Genomic DNA, 20,637 nt, shown 5'->3' on the forward strand with positions numbered 1-20,637 from the left:
GGCCTTTGATAGATTAGGCCAGACCTGGGCAGAAAATAAGTAGAGAGGTAGAAATTAAAAAAAAAATCCTACCTTTTTCTGTGGGCGTGGCTAGGTGGGGTGGTCATGTGACTAAGTGGCCGTGGCTGTGAGTGACATCAAGTTGGCCATGCTCACTCAGTCACATGGCCACCAAGCCACGCCCACCAAGCAAGCCACATCCACAGAACCGGTAGTAAAAAATTTTGAAACCCACCACTGATGGACACATCACTGAAGCTTAATGCAGGTTTCCCTGATTCATCAAGAATGTCACACCATTACACTGCAGCAGCAGACAGGAAAATATCTGCTTTCTTGCAATTTGCAGAGTAATTTATGACCCCTGAATTTAGTTTTAAAAACATAGTCTTTTTCATTACACTGTGGGAAATTAAAATAGCTCTGGGTGAAGCAAACATAAAAGAGTGCAAGATATTTATCTGAACAGCAAGCCTCAATATTCAACTGAAATGAAAACTGTACAAAGTGCCGCTCCCTCTTCACTGAATGATCTTCCTATTTTAAAAATTCTAAAATTTAATATATGGACAAAACCTTAATTTTGGCAATTCAGAAGAAATAAAAATATGCAATTATAATACTTCATATGATGTTATTCCAAGCAGGGGATGATGGCACACACCAAAATAAGCTAATTTAGTATTGTCCTGACCCAAATTTAAAAATGAAAAAATATGTTTTTTTAATTTGAAAATTAATACAACTTATTAAAATGAGAACAGTAATATTTTCTAATTGAAGCAATGTTTCAATTGCATAATAAACTATATTTCATTTCCACAGACAAACTTGATAGCATTTTATATCAGAAATCTTGAAAATATTACGTTAAACAAATCTTATTTATCGAAGTATAGTAGCTTGGAATTAAAGAATTATTATCTTGAGTTCAGTTAATCAGTTTATGAATATAAATGTTTTACTTGTTGAAGAAGAAATAAGAATGTTTTACTTATTTACTTGTTGAATAAGATTAAAACAGCTTTTCTGTTCTAAATCGAAATCTGTAGAAAAGTTAATAGCAAAGAAATTATATAATGTCAGATTGAAATAAAGGTTTATTCCAGTTAAAATTGATTTTCACAGACTTTTAAAATTAGTATCTCTCTTCCATTAAACAGTAACTCAAATGTAATATCAAGATACTGAACTGTCATTTTATAGTTTATACAAATGTAGTTGAGATGTTTTGGTAGTCTGACTTCTCTGTTGGGTATTGAAAAAAGTCATGTAAAAGATCTATTTGGCTGATGTAGATCAAAGACAAAGAATTGGGAAATGAGCTATTTCCCACAGATTCAGATTTAACCATAATCGGACAGTATGCAATCCTGCATCCATATATGAAATAAATGCCATTGAATGCAGAGGAGGAACTATGCAAAAGACTAAGTCATACATTATTATTTATTGTAGTTTTTCAATATTTTTTTCCCAGGCCTTTTTTTTCCCCAGGCCTCAGGCGGCCTCAAACTGTGGTTGTGCGAGAGGTTGGGGACTTGAAACAACTGCCCCACTTCCGCCTCATTTGTCTCTCCCCAGCGCTCCCTTTTAAGACCGGGCCCACGGGGACCAACTTTAGCCGGTGGGACTCACTTCCGCTATGTTCTCACTACCAGCTGAACCCCCTGACTGTGGAGAGGGCTATGGAAAATTGGAGGTCGGTCCATAGCTGCATCCCTTCGGCTAAGGGGGCTGGACACCAGTTGGCCACCGTGAGAGGGTGGCCTGGTGTTGGGGCCTCCTGAGGGCTGAATCGGGATGTATTCACACATAAGCACTTTACCAGCGGTGGGGACCCGACCATCGGACCAACTGCCGTGAGAGGGCGGTTTTTTTTGGACCTGATCCCTGGACACTGGATGTACTGACTCTATTGCTGCCACTTCACCACAAATGGGGGCGGACCAGCTGACCTAATCACCGTGAGAGGGTGGTTGGATCGAATTTCCCCCTTGGATTGTGGTCGTTGTGGAATGTGACTGTGTCCTCTGTTGTGAGGGGACAGTGGACTTGGTCCTGTGAATTATGTGTGAGATTCCCCATTTCCCTACCTTCTTCCCTGTCCTTTTAGGACCCTTAGGATATGGTCATGGCGAGCCACTATGACCAAACTGTACTCAGCAGCGGAGCTTCTTGGTCTGCGAGACTCCCCCCTCTCGCAGGCTTGGCCCTCCACTCTATCGAGGGCCTACCTCGATGACGGGCTTTGGAACCCCGAGAGGTGGCATGTCGCAAAGAGGGGGTTGCGGGGTTTTTTAAAATTGTCTATGTCTAATCTTTTAAGGGGTTTGGGGAGGGGGGAGGGGGGTGGTATTGGAATTAGGGGCGTGGGTTTGGGGGATAACCCACCAAGGGGAGGGTCGGGCCCGGCCACGACACGCGGCGGGGCGGGTGGGGGACCCGGGGGCAATGGAGGGGGTCGAGCTTGTTCGGACTGTGTTTTTACCATCAGTACTGTGAGTGGGAGGGGTAGATATGGCGGGAGCAGGGGGCCATATCATGTTAAGGGAGCACGCACCCGCTGTCTCCAAGCGGTAGGGTGCTCCGGCCCCCAAGGCTCCACCCGTTTGCCAGGTTGCACAGATCCTCACGGCCCGGGCCTTCGTCTGATGTTGTGCAATGCCAGGTCCGTAGTAAATAAAGCCCCCCTCATCTGTGATCTTGTTCAGGAGGGGGGAGCGGACCTGGCGGGTATTACGGAGACCTGGTTGGGCCCGGAGGGAGGGGTCCCTCTGGTAGAAATGTGCCCACCAGGCTTCCGCGCATTCCATCAGCCGAGGTCACAAGGGAGGGGCGGGGGAGTAGCGGTTATTATTAGAGAAGGCCTTAGGCCCAGGGAGACCACTGTACCTCAGACAGCTGGTTGTGAGTCCCTCCTTGTGAAGTGGGGCCATGGGGTTCAGATGGGCTTGCTGATCACGTACCTGGCTCCCTGCCGCGTGGCAGCAACCCTGCCTGAGCTACTCAACATTATTGCTGCGGTGGCGGTTGATACCCCCAGACTTATGGTCATGGGGGATTTCAACCTGCCGTCCGTGGGCGAGACGTCTGAGGTGGCTCAGGAGTTCATGGCTTCCATGACGGCCATGGATCTGACCCAACTAATTCATGGCCCTACGCACACTGGGGGAAACACACTGGACTTGCTTTTTGTCTCTGGACAGTGGTTGAGTGATCTTGAGATAGGGGATGTAGTCATCGAGCCCTTGTCATGGTCGGATCACTCTCTCCTTCGCCTTGACCTTCGTACCGCGGCACCCCGCTGCAGGGAGGCGGAACCGATAAGATGGTACCGCCCCAGGCGCCTGATGGAACCTGATAGGTTCCAGACGGAGCTTGGGCCAATTCCTGAGGTTCTGGCTCACGCCTCGACTGGAGACCTAGTGGCCGCCTGGGATAGGGCGGCCGCTGGGGCCCTGGATCGAGTCGTGCCTTTGCGGCCTCTGACCCGGCGCGGATCTCGCCTTGCTCCTTGGTTTACCGAGGAGCTGAGGGAGATGAAGCGCCGGAAAAGACGCCTAGAGAGTAGTTGGAGAGCTAGTCTTTCTGAATCGGACCGGACACTGGTTAGATCCCATATTAGGACTTACCTAGTGGCGATAAAAGCAGCAAAATGTACGCATTTTGCTGCTCTTATTGCGTCATCAGATAATCGCCCGGCCGCCCTGTTTAGGGTGACCCGCTCCCTGCTCCACCAGGAAGCGCGGGAGGACCCCTTGGAGGGAAGAGCCGAGGACTTTGTTCAGTATCTGTATGACAAAATCACTCAGATTCGGGAAGGTCTGGACTCTGACTGGGTAGATCCAGCGAGAGTGACGGAGGCAGGTCTTGAGACTGTTATCTGGGATGAGTTTGATCCTGTGACCCCAGATGACGTGGACAGGATTCTGGGTAGATTGAACGCGACCACATGTTTGTTGGACCCGTGTCCCTCCTGGTTAGTGCTGGCTTCCCGGGAGGTGACGCGAGGCTGGCTCCAGGGGATTATAAATGCTTCATTGGGTGAGGGTGTCTTCCCCGCCACCCTTAAGGAGGCGGTGGTGAGGCCCCTCCTCAAGAAGCCTTCCCTGGACCCGGCAATATTGGCTAATTATCGTCCAGTCTCCAACCTTCGTTTTGTGGCGAAGGTTGTTGAGAGTGTGGTTGCGGGACAGCTTCCCCAGTACCTGGATGAAGCATCGTATCTGGATCCGTTCCAGTCGGGTTTCAGGCCTGGATACAGCACGGAAACGGCATTGGTCGCGTTGGTTGATGATCTCTGGAGGGCTCGGGACAGGGGCTGTTCCTCTGTCCTGGTCCTGTTAGATCTCTCAGCGGCTTTTGATACCATCGACCATGGTATCATGCTGCACCGGTTGGAAGAGTTGGGGGTGGGAGGCACCGTACTAAGGTGGTTCTCCTCCTTTCTCTCCGACCGGTCGCAGTCTGTGTTGACAGGGGGGCAGAGGTCGACCCCGAGGCCCCTCATATGTGGGGTGCCGCAGGGATCGGTCCTCTCGCCCCTTTTGTTCAACATTTATGTAAAGCCGCTGGGCGAGATCATCCGTGGTTTTGGGGTGGAGTACCATCAGTACGCTGACGACACCCAGCTGTACATCTCCACCCCGGATCACCCCAACGATGCCCTTGAAGTGATGTCCCAGTGCCTGGAGGCCGTACGGATCTGGATGGGGAGGAACAGGCTCAGGCTCAACCCATCCAAGACCGAGTGGCTGTGGTTTCCGACGTCCCGATATAGTCAGCTAATGCCATCGCTGACTATTGGGGGCGAATCATTGGCCCCCACGGATAGGGCTCGCAACTTGGGCGTCCTCCTGGATTCACGGCTGTCGTTAGAAGAGCATGTGACGGCCGTGTCCGGGAGGATTTTTCATCAGGTTCGCCTGATCCGCCAGTTGCGTCCCTATCTAGATCGGGACTCCCTACACACAGTCACTCATGCCCTCGTTACTTCTCGTCTGGATTACTGCAATGCTCTCTACATGGGGCTCCCCTTGAGGTGCACTCGGAGGCTCCAACTGGCGCAGAGTGCGGCCGCGCGGGTGGTGATGGGAGCGACATGGAGTTCCCATGTGACACCTCTCCTGCGCGAGCTGCACTGGCTCCCGGTGGTCTTCCGAGTGCGCTTCAAGGTTCTGGTTATCACCTTTAAAGCGCTCCATGGCTCAGGACCTGGTTATTTACGGGACCGCCTGCTACCACCAATAGCCTCCCACCGGCCAGTACGCTCCCATAGAGAGGGGCTCCTCCGGGTGCCGTCGGCCAAACAATGTCGGCTGTCGGCCCCTAGGGGGAGAGCCTTCTCTGTGGGGGCACCTACGATTTGGAACGAGCTCCCCCCGGAGATACGTAGGATCCCGGATCTGCGCACCTTCCGCCGCGCACTTAAGACTTTTCTATTTTATCAAGCTGGCCTGGCCTAAATCTTCCCCCTTTTTAAATGTGGAAATTTTAAATTTTTAAATTTTAAATTCGTCTTTTTATAGGGGTATGGGTAAGGCATTTTAAATTGGGGAGCCATTTTAGATTTAATTCTGTTTTAAACGTATTTTAATTGTTTATATTGTATGTTTTTAACTTTGGCTGTGCACCGCCCCGAGTCCTTCGGGAGAGGGGGCGGTATAAAAATCTAATAAATAAATAAATAAATATGAGTATGTAGTATGAATAATTCCAGATCATTTTAATATATTTGTAAGATTCCATTATTTTTATTCTATTTATTATATCTATTTAGATTTTTAAATTTTGCATTTGCTATTCTTATAAATAATTCAAAGTAGCAAACTTATAGCCCTTCTTACTATTACTTTCCCCCAAAAGTACAACCCTGTGTGGCCAGGTGAGTTGAAACTAGATGGCTAGTTTTCATATGGTTTTTAACTAGTATTCTTCTTGAGAGAGTCATTAAGATTTAATATTTCCATTCTTTCATGCATTTTATATATAGATCTTGAATATACACCACATGTTTAAAAAGAATAATGTGGTAAATTTATCAACCAATATCCAGTTCCCAGGACTATTGTAGGTTAATCCTTGCCAGCTGAGTTTTTACTGTATATATACATATGTTTGCAATGATCATCTTTCAGGCAGTGAATAGTCTTTGGGTAGATTCTTGAGAAATGTGGCTGGTGGACTAAACCAGCTCCCTCTTTCTTCTTCCCACCAGGAACAAATAAATGGGAACATTTCTTCAGTACACACAAAAGTTCTTGCATGAAACAAATAAACAGTCTAATTGTGTGCACCCAGGGTTTTAAAAACGTTTGAAACTTCAATAGAAGTAGAGAATAACAAGTTAAAATAGCTTTATATGATTTTGGATTACATTGACATATCTGAAGGTGATAGGCAGTTAAAAATATTAAATATAAATAAATAAAGGTGATATATGCCATCCTGGCTGTTTGCATTTCAGAGGTCCATGTGTGTGCTTTCAATAATGTTTAATTAATTTCATTTTTATTACTATTTCAATAGACTTAATACAGGTAGTCCTCAACTTATAACCACAATCGAACCCAAAATTTATGTTGCTAAGTGAAAAATTTGTTAAGTGAGTTTGCCCCATTTTATGACTTTTCTTGCCATGTTTCACTGTAATTCTTAAATTAGTAACAGGCTTGTTAAGTGAATCTGACTTCCCCATTGACTTTGTTTATAAGAAGATAGCAAAAGGATCATATGACTCTGGGACATTGCAATCGTCATAAATCTGAGTCAGTTGTCAAGCATCTGAATGTAAGTCATGTGACCATGGAGATGCTACAATGGTCGTAAGTGTGAAAAATGGTCATAAATCATTTTTCCCAGTGCCATTGTAACTTTGAACAGTCATTAAGTGAACTGTTGTAAGTGAAGGACTGCCTGTATCCATTCCCCTAAATACCCCCCCAAAAAAAACCTTCTCTATTTCACAGGTTTGAATATCCCTTGATTTATGCTAGTTTGTAATCAAAGACAGTTAATTTAAGAGATCTACCATCTTGAAGACAGAGCAATATCTCAAAAAATGTCTTTAAAGCACATAAAGTATCATAAATCTTCTAATACTATGTATTGCATTTCAAAGACAGATCAGCAAAATCATCTCAATTGGGATTCAAATGTATTTCACCTTCAAAAGTGCTTAGACTAGAAACAGAATCTGACATATTTTTCAATTTATGGAGAGAGAATATTCTCAACCTTTTATAAACTCATCTATCATTTACGTATAGTGTGAACTGTCTTATAATGAAACTCATAGAGAAATAGAGCCAAAAGCTTCTCAAACAAATTACTTCTCATCATTACCGAACACAAGTAACTATTGTAGAAAATTATAAGTCTGAAAAGCAAAACTGGAAAGAGTAGAAAAACCAAGGTCCCAGACAAAGATCCATTCACCAAAGGCAAAAGAAATGTTCATTTTTATAGAAAAAGCCACAAACTTGAGATTTGGTGATAAAATACTCAAAATATATTCTAACAATGGGAAATCATACTGTAAATAAAAGTGTAATCTATTTTATATTAATACTATTAATTGAGTTTTATCTTGGGTGTAGCCATGGTTGAGTAGCATGGTAGCACTCAATATAGACAATCTCAGATTTGTTATCTCTAGGTAGGAACCCTGTTTAAATAATTGGAGCTGCTTTCAGTCTTTTGTGAGGCAATATTGAGCAAGAAAAACAGCTTTTTATATTTTCATTTTGTACGTATTCGGGTGCACTGTTTTAAAAAACAGATGATCCCATTTATTTCACCTCTGAATCCTATCTGGACTTGTAATAACCTCCACTGACATCAATGAGAAATGCTTATAAGCATGACATGGAGTTCAGTAATTTGGAATTTAATTTTAATAAAGATAAACTCCATAACTTTTCAGAAACACTTCCAATATGTCATATTTGACTTTCTATCTGAATGCTTTTCAACAACTTCTATCCCTGAAAGACATGAATAATTTAAATAAAGATATATGTATGAATTGATTTCCTTTAAATTGGCCATCTTACCTTTTCAATTGGTGCATTTTCTTCACATGTTGTTACACTAGCCTTTCTTGATGCTGTTTTTGATCTACTCAGTCTACGGGATACTTTTTCTCTAAGCAAAGTAGCATATCCAATGTGCTCATAAATAGGATTTGTCGTCATTTTGGAAATATATTCAGAAGCCTTGGTCTCTATATACAGTGTTATTAAGCCATCTGTTACCAAATCATGGATTGATTCAAACCTCTTCTCCCCTACAAAGTGCTTTCCATCATAGAAAAGACGGTAATTTAAGGTCTGATTCCCAAATCTGCATTAAAACACAGTAAAGGTGTTTGAGCACCACAATTGTATTTTTTATAATTATATACATTTTAAATACCCATTATAAAAATAGTGGAGAAAAGAGTTATGTAATAAAGATTGTATACAATAAAGTAAATGTAACAAAAAATGATGGGCCAGTGCGGAAGAAAAATTCAAAATTATTTAGCATGAATTAATCATTGCAATGAAGTTTGGAATAATTCAATCTTTACTTTTCTTTCAAAGTAAATATTTTCTCATCCATCTCCTGACAGAATTAAACACTGTTAATATTTACATTACACTATTGATTACTGTTAACAGTTTCCCTATTAAGTAAGAATTGTAGTTAATTTCAACTTTAAAAATAGCTGATAACAGTGGAAACGTAATTGCATTTTAAACAGCTAGGAAAAATTTGCTTTTCAGGGGAAAAAGTTAATATAAGAGATCACAAGATCATGTTACATGATCATTGTTCATATTTTTAAAATTTGCAGTTTAAGTCTGCATTGATTTTTATTAAGGTAAGGTAGTTTCATATTCCTCAATTTTTTCTATTTGAAAATGTAGTGACTACATTTATACAATACTGTACATTTTGTAAATTATATTTTAAATATTTATAAACAGCTTGTTAAAATACAGCTTGCTAAAAGTCAACAAATTTGCAATATCTAATAATTTCAAAAGGGACATGGTGGCTCAGTGGCTAAAGATGCTGAGCTTTTGAATCGAAAGGTCAGCAGTTAAATGTTTCGAATCCCTAGTGCCGCGTAATGGGGTGAGCACCCATTACTTGTCCCAGATTCTGCCAACCTAGCAGTTCGAAAGCAAGTAAAAAATGCAAGTAAAAAATAGGGACCATCTTTGGTGGGAAGGTAACAACGTTCCATGCGCCTTTGGAGTTTAGTCATGTCGGCCACATGGCCATGGAGACATCTTTGGACAGCACTGGCTCTTCGGCTTTGAAATGGAGATGAGCACCACCCCCTAGAGTCGGGCATAAATAGCACATATGTGTGAGGGGAACCTTTACCTTTACTAATAATTTCAAAGGTTGAAATACTTTAACTTCTCCAGTTGTTTTGGACTACAACACCAGTCATTTACATCTAAATGTTTTGGTTTCCTGCTTGTTTGGATTTTACCGTCAGTAAAAACAAGACCAGGAGCTGACTGTGGCTCAGATCATGAGCTTCTTGTTGCAAAATTTAGGTTTAAATTGAAGAAAGTAGGGAAAAGCACGAGGCCACTCAGGTATGAACTAAATCATATCCCTGATGAATATATAGTAGAGGTGACAAATAGATTTAAGGAATTAGATCTGATAGACAGAGTGCATGAAGAACTATGGACGGAGGTTCGCAACATTGTACAAGAGGTAAAAACTAAAACCATCCCAAAGAAAAAGAAATGCAAGAAAGCAAAATGGCTGTCTGAGGAAGCTTTGCAAATAGCTGAGGAAAGAAGGAAAGCAAAAGGCAAGAAAAAGAAAGATACACCCAATTGAAAGCAGAATTCCAGAGAATAGCTAGAAGAGATAAGAATGCCTTCTTAAATGAACAGTGCAAAGAAATAGAAAAAAAAACACACAATAGAATAGGAAGGATCAGAGATCTCTTCAAGAAAATTGGAGATATGAAGGGAACGTTTCATGCAAAGATGGGCATGATAAAGGATCAAAATGGCAGGGATCTAACAGAGGCAGAAGAGATTAAGAAGAGGTGGCAAAATTAAGCGAACTATACAAGAACGAGCTTAACATCCCTGATAACCACATGTCGAGTCAGACATCCTAGAATGTGAAGTCAAATGGGCCTTAGGAAATCTGAGCAACCAAAAAGGTAGTGGAGGTGACAGTATTCTAGCTGAGCTATTCAAAATCTTAAAAGACGATGCAGTAAAAGTGCTACACTCAATTTGCCAGCAAATTTGGAAAAGTCAACAGTGGCCACAGGATTGGAAAAGGTCAGTTTACATTCCAATTCCAAAGAAAAGCAATGCCAAAGAATGTTCAAACTATTGCACCATTGCACTCATTTCACATTCTAGTAAGGTTATGCTTAAAATCCTACAAGATAGGCTCCAGCAGTATGTGGATCGAGAACTACCAGAAGTACAGGCAGGATTTCGAACAGGTGGAGGACAGTAGTGGGTTACCCCCAGTTTGGACCAGTTTGCAAGAACTGGTAGTAAAACCGGTGGGAGGCGCCACTCACCACCCCGGATGTCGTCATCGGTGATCTCTGCATGCGCAGACGCTTCTGCGCATGTGTAGAATCTTGGCATGCGCAAGCGAAGCAAGCAAATGCAATCCTATTGTGAACCGGTAGTAAAGGTAAGTAGAACCCAACCCTGGCAGGGAACTAGAGATCAAATTGCCAACATATGCTGGATCATGGAAAAAGCAAGGGAGTTCCAGAAAAACATTTACCTATGCTTCATTGACTATGCTAAAGCCTTTGATTGTGTGGATCACAACAAATTGTGGCAAGTTCTTAAAGAGATGGGAGTACCAGACCATTTTATTTGTCTCTTGAGCAATCTATATGTGGGTCAAGAAGCAACAGTGAGAACTGGACATGGAACCACTGATTGGTTCAAAATTGGGAAAGGAGTCCAGCAAGGCTTTATACTGTCGCCCTGCCTATTTAACTTATATGCAGAACACATCATGAGAAAGGCGGGGCTAGATGAATCAAAAGTTGGAATTAAGATTGCCAGGAGAAATATCAACAACATCATATATGTAGATGATATCACTCTACTGGCAGAAAGTGAAGAGGAACTAAAGAGCCTCTTGATGTGGGTGAAGAAGGAGAGTGCAAAAGTTGGTTTGAAACTCAACATGAAAAAAACTAAGATCATGACATCCAGCCCTCTCAATTCCTGGCAATTAGATGGGGAAGAAGTGGAGGTAGTGACAGATTTTATTTTCCTGGGCTCCAAGATCACCGCAGATGGGGACTGCAGCCAAGAAATTAAAAGCTTGCTCCTGGAGAGGAAAGCTATGGCAAATCTAGATATTCTACTAAAAAGCAGAGAAATCACCCTGCCAACAAAAGAGTATATAGTCAAGGCCATGGTTTTCCCAGTTGCAATGTACGGCTGTGAAAGCTGGATGATAAGAAAGACTGAATACCAAAGAATTGATGCCTTTGAGCTATGGTGCTGGAGAAGACTCCTGTGAGTCCCTTGGACTGCAAGGCGATCAAACCGGTCAGTCCTAGAGGAGATCAACCCTGACTGCTCTTTAGAAGGCCAGATCCTGAAGATAAAACTCAAATACTTTGGCCACCTAATGAGAAGGAAGAAGGAGAAGAAGGAATTGGAGAAGAGACTAATGCTGGGAAAGATTGAGGGCAAAAGAAGAAGAGGACGACAGAGAACGCAGTGGCTGGATGGAGTCACTGAAGCAGTAGCCGTGAATTTAAATGGACTCCAGATGATGGTAGAAGACAGGAAGGCCTGGAGGAACATTGTCCATGGGGTCGTGATGGGTCAGACATGACTTTGCAACTAACAACAACAACAATATATTACATCATGTTTTAAGATATAGTTTGCATGTAGTTTATTCACATGTCATTAACGAATTATTCCTTATATTCATGAGATTAGCAAACATTTCTTAAAATTTATGAATAAATGTGACAGAATTTACCTAAGGGCCAGAGTGTAGCACCCAGGTTGTCGCTGACTTTCTCTAAGAATATATGCTCCATCTACTCCTCCAAGCAATTCATCAGCTTGCTCACGAGAAATGATCCCATGAAATCTAGAAACACAAAAGCAGTTTATAATTCTTAGGGGAATGGGTGAATAAATAAATCAGAATCAACTGATATTGGAGGGTGGGGGGAGAAAATAGAAGAATAAAACACAGAAGTTTCTAACAGCCCCTGCCCCAAAAGGCTAACACTATTAATATGTGAATCTGGAAGTTTTTAAATAGAAAGACATTAAAATTAGAATCTCATTGTGTTATTTTTTTAAAAAAGATGGACTGCCTTGCCATTTAAACATTTAGTGTTATATCTTGCATCCCCCTGCAATCACATAATTGCATTTTGGGTACTTTACATCTCTTTTAAGAGCATCCTATGAACACATGGATTATGATTTTGGATGTTTTTTGCCAGCTTCCAAGATTTACTTCTGATTCCTGGCAAAAAATGCACATTGAATAAAAACTGATTTTGTTAATGATTGCTACAAAAAAGGTTGTAAAATCAGACGTGATCATATGGGGATCTGCTTAATGATCAAACAATTTACTAATTGTAATTCCGTGTTCAATTATGATCATAAATCAAGGACTACCTTTATGTAATGTTATGATTTTCATTATGGCATCATAGTGAATGTACATATCCTTTGTTTATAGTTTGATGTACATGCTGCTAGTTATATGATGGATAAAAAGAACAATATTAATTACTAAAGCAAGTTTGGGTCTTTGAGTCTTTCATCTAGGCAAAATAATACGCAGAACAATTATTATATGTAGATATATGCAGGTCATTAATTCAGTTTCGAACTGAAACTAAACATTAATTAATATAATGATTTGGAGCTTTTGAAGTTTAAACTTTTTTTAAAAAAAAGAAATATGCATATGAAAAGAAATAAAAAAAACTTATCATATTTTTGATACTGTTAATTGTCTGAAAGGCATAATCATATTCAAAAGTGTATAAAATATTCTGAATCTAAAACATTTCAATTAAAATGTTCTGATCTGAGTTCATACTAGATGTTTTGAATTTGAAACAGTCTGGACCAATCTCACGAAGAAGTCCACCACTATTCTGATATTGAGGGAAGTGGCCCTCAATAACCAACTCTGAATAAGCCAGCTCAAAATGATGATATTTCAAGCTATGAACACTCAAAGCATTGGGTCAGCATGGTTCAAGTTTATTTATGTATTGATAATTTATACTCCACCTTTTAAAATTATTTTTACAAATAATTCAAGGTGGCAAAACGTATCTAACACACTTTCCTCCTCATCAGATCTAAAACTTTTGGAAACTGAAATGTTGTGCACACTCCTGTTCAGAAAAATTCGCATTAAAAATAACCCATTTTTAAAAAGTAATCAAAGTTTTGCTGATTATTAGTTAATGTATGCCATATAAAATAACAAATAGTTTAATACATACTCTCTTCCATAATATTTTGGTCTGTTCTCCACCTAAATGCAATTTAAAAAAATTAGAAAAATTGTTAGATTTGAACTGATATTTTTTTTAAAAAATAAGGTAAAAATTAGCTCCAAATGTAGGTTTTTTACATTCTGTGTTGTAAAGAAAAGTAGATAGATACACCAGTAGCAAACCATTCCTCTTTTGTGACACTAAATTGTACTCATAAATTTAAATGTTGGATGGATGGATCAATTCTCCAGTTAATCTAATGAAATTGTACTGTAGTTGACATACTCCTAATATGGGATTTCTGGAAATGTATTAAAACACTTACTTCCTTTTATGTATTCATCTCTGGTTTTGCTTAATGAAGTCTTTTGATGCACTACAAAATGTTATTATATTATGAGCTTTGGCTTCCACAATCTTTTTTTTTAAGAAATTCCATTTCATTGTAATGAAATAATTAAAATGAACACTCCAAGGAATGTACTCAATTATTCTAAATATAAAAGAACAAGTCTTAATATCAGCTTTATAAAATGATAACCATAATAGTTCATTTCAATGCAAATACCTTCCATGTTCATGTACTTCAGGTTGCTATGAAAAAAATTTCTAGGAAATGCACTTTCAGGAGATAGTGTTCAGATCAGGGATAAAATGCTCCCGGATCGCCCAATCCGATAGCAATGGCGGCGGGTGGTTCGGAGAACCGGTAGCAAAAATCCCTGCACCCCCCCACCATGCCCAGCTGAGCCACACGATCATCAAAGGCTGTTTTTCTACTTTTAAAAGCATTTTTTCTACAACCTCTTCGGTAGAAAAAATGCTTTTAAAAGTAAAAAAAAAAAAAGCCTCTGATGATTGCGAAGCTCAGCTGGGATCGTCAGAGGCTTTTCAAAGCATTTTTTTCTGCAACCCCTTCGGCTGAAGAGGTTGTAGGAAAAAAAATGTCTTTAAAAGCGTCTGGCGATCCCAGCTGACTTGCCTGATCGTCAGAGGCTTCTAAAAGCATTTTTTTCTGCAATCTCTTAAGGTTGTAGAAAAAATGCTTTTAAAAGTAAAAAAAAAAAAAGTTGGCCACGCCTACCCAGTCACATTACCCCCCCCACCAAGCCACGCCCACAGAACTAGTAGTAACAAATTTTAGATTTCACTCCTAGTTCAAATAGTAAAAATATCACACTGAATTTATAACTGTCACACACAGTACAATTTAAATTATCATTGGTAAGCAAATACATGTTAGTCCAGTAGGGGGCAGAACTTTACAGAATATAATTTGTACTTAATTTGCTTCTGCTTATTTTAATATTGACAGAAATAATGTTTCTAGGTGACACTAATTTATCCAGTCATGTACTGTATAGAAATAATTCCTGTCATCCCTCATATTGTCATCTGGCTAAGTCAAACAGAAATGGGAAATAATCACATCTATATATATATTGCCCCTTTCTTCCTTGGCAAAGAATTGAACAACTTTATCAAGAAAACTAGGTTTCAGCTAAGCAGTTTTGAGTTGAGATTGGTCAGAAATTACTGAATAGTAGCAGATTGGGAAAAGTTGGGTTAATCAATCATGTTTGTGCAGGGTATTTTTCTTTCATATTTTATTAGTGCAATTGAATAGATTCTTTTTACAAGAAATTAGCTATTTTTGAGTTTATCGGAAAATGAAGTTCAAAACTGAATTCATGAGCCAATAATTGGCAGCTTGGGTGTCTCAAGATAGTGTATAAACTAAACACTTATAAGGTGGGAAATATAATCATACTATTGTAAGAAACTTCCCTTCTCTCCCTTTTTTCCCCCTGCCCCTTCTTGTTTTTCTTGCGCTGTCTATTTTGGAAGCTGCTATCTAGCGTTCTCAGAGTCTTTACCTAAATACAGAAAGAATTAATATATATATTATTTCTATTCCAATAAGATTATTCATTTTTTGTTTTTTCCCATTATTATGAAATAAGAGTTATTATGGCTAAGCACAAAAATTGCTAATGTAAAATCAAGGCATAGAGCAAAGTTATGGAGAATGCTTTTAGTAACAGACTGTCCACACAATAATAAAGTCAGATTTCTTTTGCAAACAAGCTGAAGCTACACCTCCTTTGCTGAGTGTATACCTTCTTCCTCATGCTGAAATCACATTTTATAATGCTGAAATGTATAATGCAACCTCCTGGAGTTTTGGAATTTATTTTTTCTCATTTATGTTATATATAATAGTTCCACCCATTTTGCTTGTATTATAATAATAGCTCTATATCACATTTTGTGACTTGATCATTACCAACTACTCCATACAGTGACTGTACTTTTTGATCAATCCTTGCCTTCATAGGTTTTTAAAGCAAATCGAAGCTGAAATAAGATCATAAGCATAGTCACAATTTTAGCATAGTCACAGTTTAGTTTAGCAATCACTTTATTTAATGACCAAATTACTGGTCCAAATTGTGATTTACACAATTTTCTACCATACTTTATTCTCTGAAGACAAAGAAAAAACCTCTTTACAACAGCAACATCTTCTAGAAAATATGGAGGCATTCACATCTCAATATATTTTATCATTTGTAAAGGCTCTGTTTTATGGTGCTTGTTAATTCTCCAGTCTGCAAGTTTCTGCTGTATGATATATCCCATGAAAAGATGGTAAACTTTGTAGCACTTCAATACAACTTTTATTTCTTCAGTATTAACAGAATAACAGAGTTGGAAGTCTTCTAGTCCAACCCCCTGCTCAAGCAGGAAAACCTATACTATTCCAGAGAAATGGCTGTCCATCCAATCTATTCTTAAAAGGCTCCAGTGATGGAGCACCCACAACTTCTAAGGCAAGCTGTTCCACTGGTTAATTGTTCTCTCTGTTAGGAAATTTTTCCTAGTTCCGGTTGCTTCTCTCCTTGAAAGAATACTTTTCAAGTATTACTTTGAGGAACTACTTTGATGTACTTTGGTGTACAACTCTGAGTTTTCATTGTTCAAATCGCTGCCCTTAGAACAGCTGCTCTGTGAACATTTCTGAGAAGCAGGGAAATGGTGTAACAAAAATGTAAGAAACCAAATAAAAAATACATTAATATATTATTAAATGAGACAACTTAAAATATATGATCAGTTAGATAATGTAATATATTTCAAAACTTAAGGATCAAAAGGCATGAAAATACTCGCTACTGAAAGGCATGTTAGTTTTAACAAACATTTTACAAGTATTCTTTTTGTATAAATATTTGAAATTTCCTTTTAATGCTAGTTGATTTTCAGGATTTAAAAATAAATGATAATTGTATGTGGAATAATTATTAATGACATCCATTCTGAACAATTATTATAGTATGTATCATAATTCAAAAAAGAAATGGAAGAAAACTAAATGTGCCCATTTATGAATGTAATGCTTTGAATTCTCTTTCCATATTCATCTCTAGTTGACAAAATCAGTTTTGATAATGTACTCAGAGGATGGTAGTGATTATTATTGTTTTAAAAGCATCAAATTCAGGCATCAAGTTGCTGAAACTAAAATAATGATCAAGATATAAATGTGATTTAAAATTTGTTAGTAGTTCAAAATAGAAATGTTGATGTGAAAAATTGAGATGCAATATAGAAAATAAACAATATAAAAATGAGATTTTCCCCATCTACTGATCAGTTAAAGAAGAAAAAACTCCCACCCATCATAGGAAATTTATAAAATATACCTTTTAATCTCCCAAATATTTTCCAAAATTAAGTAACACCGAAAGCAAATCAAAACCCACTTTTAAAATGTAATATAGACATTTAAAAATGGATATTTTTACTGGAAGTGTAAATGTATGTTTTACTAAAAAGTATTTTAGGATTTTGTAACTTGACAAGTGTAGAGTCATTTTTACTCACTGCCAGTATCTGAAGATCAATTTACAGCTATAAAGCAATTTCGCTTCCTCTATAATTATCTTTGTGCATCCACGCAACCATATTGCTTAATCTCTAATATTTTAATGATGGGAAAATATGAAAAGTGTATTAGTAAGACATTCAAAATCCAAAACATAAACATTGAAGATGTCTTTACAATTACTTGTAAAGCATCCCTCTTCAGTAGAATAAAAGCAGATGAATCCATCTTTTATGTACTAGTTGCATTACAAATAACAACAAGATGTATTTTTTGATAATAGGGTGGAGTGTTATGGGAAAATGCACTTAGTAGAATAAGGGTTGTAACTGATTAATTGGCAAACCTGTCTGTAAATTCCTGTTCTAAAAACTAACAGCTGCAATAGTTGCAGAGATTACAACATCTGAGAAGTGATAAAACAAGCCCAACTCTAAAGAATTACTGAGCCAGTCTCTCCTGCAAAAGTACAGTCAATATATCAGCATTTATCTGAAATAGAGTATTCAGCTACTTCTATGCTATATAATTAATGAATTCCAGTTTCTATACTGGGATTAAACAGGAAATAAAAAGGGCTTTTTTGATTAGCATATTAACACTTTACCTTGGCATTTTTGTGGTTTTTCTAATATATATTTTTGAATTGTAAACTTTATTTTATTTTATTTTATTTTATTTTTGAATTTGTATACCGCCCTTTTCCCTGAGGACTCAGGGCGGTGAACAGCCAAGTAAAAACATCAAATACAAATATTAAAATACAGTTAAAATATACATATATAAATTTGGCCCCATTAATTAAAAACAATAAACAAAACACTTAAAAACACTTAAAAAATTAGGCCAGCCCGGCTTGCTGGAAAAGGAAGGTTTTAAGGGCACGGCGGAAGGCACCGAGGTCTTGGATTCTCCTTATCTCTGGAGGCAATTGATTCCAGAGGGTAGGTGCCCCCACAGAGAAGGCCCTCCCCCTAGGGGTCACCAGCCTGCACTGTTTGGCTGATGGCACCCCGAGGAGGCCCTCTCTGTGGGAGCGCACGGGTCGATGGGAGATCGTCGGTGGCAGCAGGCGGTCTCGAAGATAGCTAGGCCCTATGCCATGGAGCGCTTTAAAGGTGATAACCAACACCTTGAAGCGCACCCGGAAGACCACTGGGAGCCAGTGCAGCTCGCGCAGGAGCGGTGTTACATGGGAGCGCCAGGCTGCTCCCATCACTACCCGCGCTGCTGCATTCTGGACCAGTTGGAGCCTCCGGGTGCTCCTCAAGGGGAGCCCCATGTAGAGAGCGTTGCAGTAGTCAAGGCGAGAGGTGACGAGGGCATGAGTGACTGTGCACAGGGAATCCCGATCAAGAAAGGGCCGCAACTGGCGGATCAGGCGAACCTGACAAAAGGTCCCCCTGGTTACAGCCATCAGATGTTCCTCCAAGGACAGCTGCCTATCCAGGAGGACTCCCAGATTGCGAGCCCTCTCTGTGGGGGCCAACGACTCGCCCCCAATAGTCAGTGATGGAGTCAACTGACTATATCGGGATGCCGGGAGCCACAGCCACTCAGTCTTGGAAGGGTTGAGCCTGAGCCTGTTCCTCCCCATCCAGATCCGCACAGCCTCCAGGCACTGGGACATCACTTCAAGGGCATCGTTGGGGTGGCCTGGGGTATAGATGTACAGCTGGGTGTCATCAGCGTACTGGTGGTATCTCACCCCAAAGTCAGGGATGATCTCGCCCAGCGGCTTCACATAAATGTTGAACAGGAGGGGCGAGAGGACCGACCCCTGAGGCACTCCACATATAAGAGGCCTTGAGGTCGACCTCTGCCCCCCTGCCAACACGAACTGCGACCGGTAGGAGAGAAAGGAGGAGAACCACCGTAATACGGTGCCCCCCATCCCCAACTCTTCCAACCGGTGCAGCATGATACCATGGTCGATGGTATCAAAAGCCGCTGAGAGGTCTAACAGGACCAGAACAGAGGAACAACCCCTGTCCCGAGCCCTCCAGAGATCATCAACCAACGCGACCAATGCCGTTTCCGTGCTGTGTCCAGGCCTGAAACCCGACTGGAATGGATCTAGATAGGATGTTTCCTCCAAGAATTGTGGAAACTGTCGCGCGACCACACTCTCAACAACCTTCGCCAGGAAGCGAAGGTTGGAGACAGGACGATAGTTGGCCAATATTGCCGGATCCAGGGACGGCTTCTTGAGGAGAGGCCTCACCACTGCTTCTTTCAAGGCGGCGGGGAAGTGACCCTCACTCAACAAAGCGTTGATAACACCCTGGAGCCAGCCTCGTGTAACCTCCCGGGAGGCCAGTACCAACCAGGAGGGACACGGGTCCAGTAAACATGTGGCCGCACTAAGTCTCCCCAAAATCCTGTCCACATCATCCGGAGTCACAGCATCAAACTCCTCCCAGGTAACATGCTCAAGACTATTCCTCGTCACCCTGCCCTGATCTACCCAGTCAGAGTCCAAATCCCCCCGGATCTGAGCGATTTTGTCATACAGGTATTGCCTTCCAAGGGATCCTCCCGCGCTCCCGGATGGAGCAGGGAGCGGGTTACCCTGAACAGGGCGGCCGGACGATTCCCTGATGACACAATAGAGGCGGAAAAGTAGTTAAACTTTGCCGTCTTTATCGCCACTAGGTAGGTCTTAATATGCGACCTTACCAGTGTTCGGTCAGATTCAGCGAGACTGGCCCTCCAACCGCTCTCTAGGCGTCTTTTCCGGCGTTTCATCTCCCTCAGCTCCTCGGTGAACCAAGGAGCCGCGAGGGATCGACACCGGGTCAGAGGCCGCAAAGGCACGACTCGATCCAAGGCCCCACCAGCCGCCCGATCCCAGGCAGCTACCAGGTCCTCGGCCGAGTCATGTGCCAGATCTTCAGGAATTGGCCCAAGCTCCGTCTGGAACCTATCAGGATCCATCAGGCGCCTGGGGCGGATCCATCTAATTGGGTCCGCCTCCCTGCGGCGGGGTGTAGCGGTTCGAAGGTCCAGACGAAGGAGTGAGTGATCTGACCATGACAAGGGTTTCATGTCTATATCCCCTATAATAAGACCACTCAACCACTGGCCAGAGACAAAAATCAGGTCCAACGTGTGTCCCCCCCTGTGAGTGCCCAGTTATTGACTAAGATGAGCAGCTAAAGAAATTGACCGATGGAATGGATGGATGGATGGATGGATGGATGGATGAATTTCAAATGCTAGCTTTTGGATATGATTAACA

The 20,637-nt window shown here is 40.9% G+C and overlaps 1 protein-coding gene across 3 annotated transcripts in view; it reads right to left on the reverse strand.

Moving 5' to 3' along the window:
* The window catches only part of CHN2 (chimerin 2), a 157,231-nt gene that overhangs the window by 74,515 nt on the left and 62,079 nt on the right, over positions 1 to 20,637 (reverse strand). For all 3 annotated transcript variants that reach the window (XM_034402235.3, XM_087892620.1, XM_034402236.3), the window contains exons 4-6: positions 13,514 to 13,545; positions 12,010 to 12,123; positions 8,058 to 8,346 (exon numbers count right to left, since the gene is read on the reverse strand). In XM_034402235.3, the coding sequence (XP_034258126.1) occupies positions 8,058 to 8,346; positions 12,010 to 12,123; positions 13,514 to 13,545 (435 nt within the window). The remainder of the gene's footprint in view (positions 1 to 8,057; positions 8,347 to 12,009; positions 12,124 to 13,513; positions 13,546 to 20,637) is intronic.

This window comes from Pantherophis guttatus, chromosome 4 (genome assembly GCF_059756535.1).
Source record: "Pantherophis guttatus breed Tessera chromosome 4, ASM5975653v1, whole genome shotgun sequence".
Classification (NCBI taxonomy): domain Eukaryota; kingdom Metazoa; phylum Chordata; class Lepidosauria; order Squamata; family Colubridae; genus Pantherophis; species Pantherophis guttatus.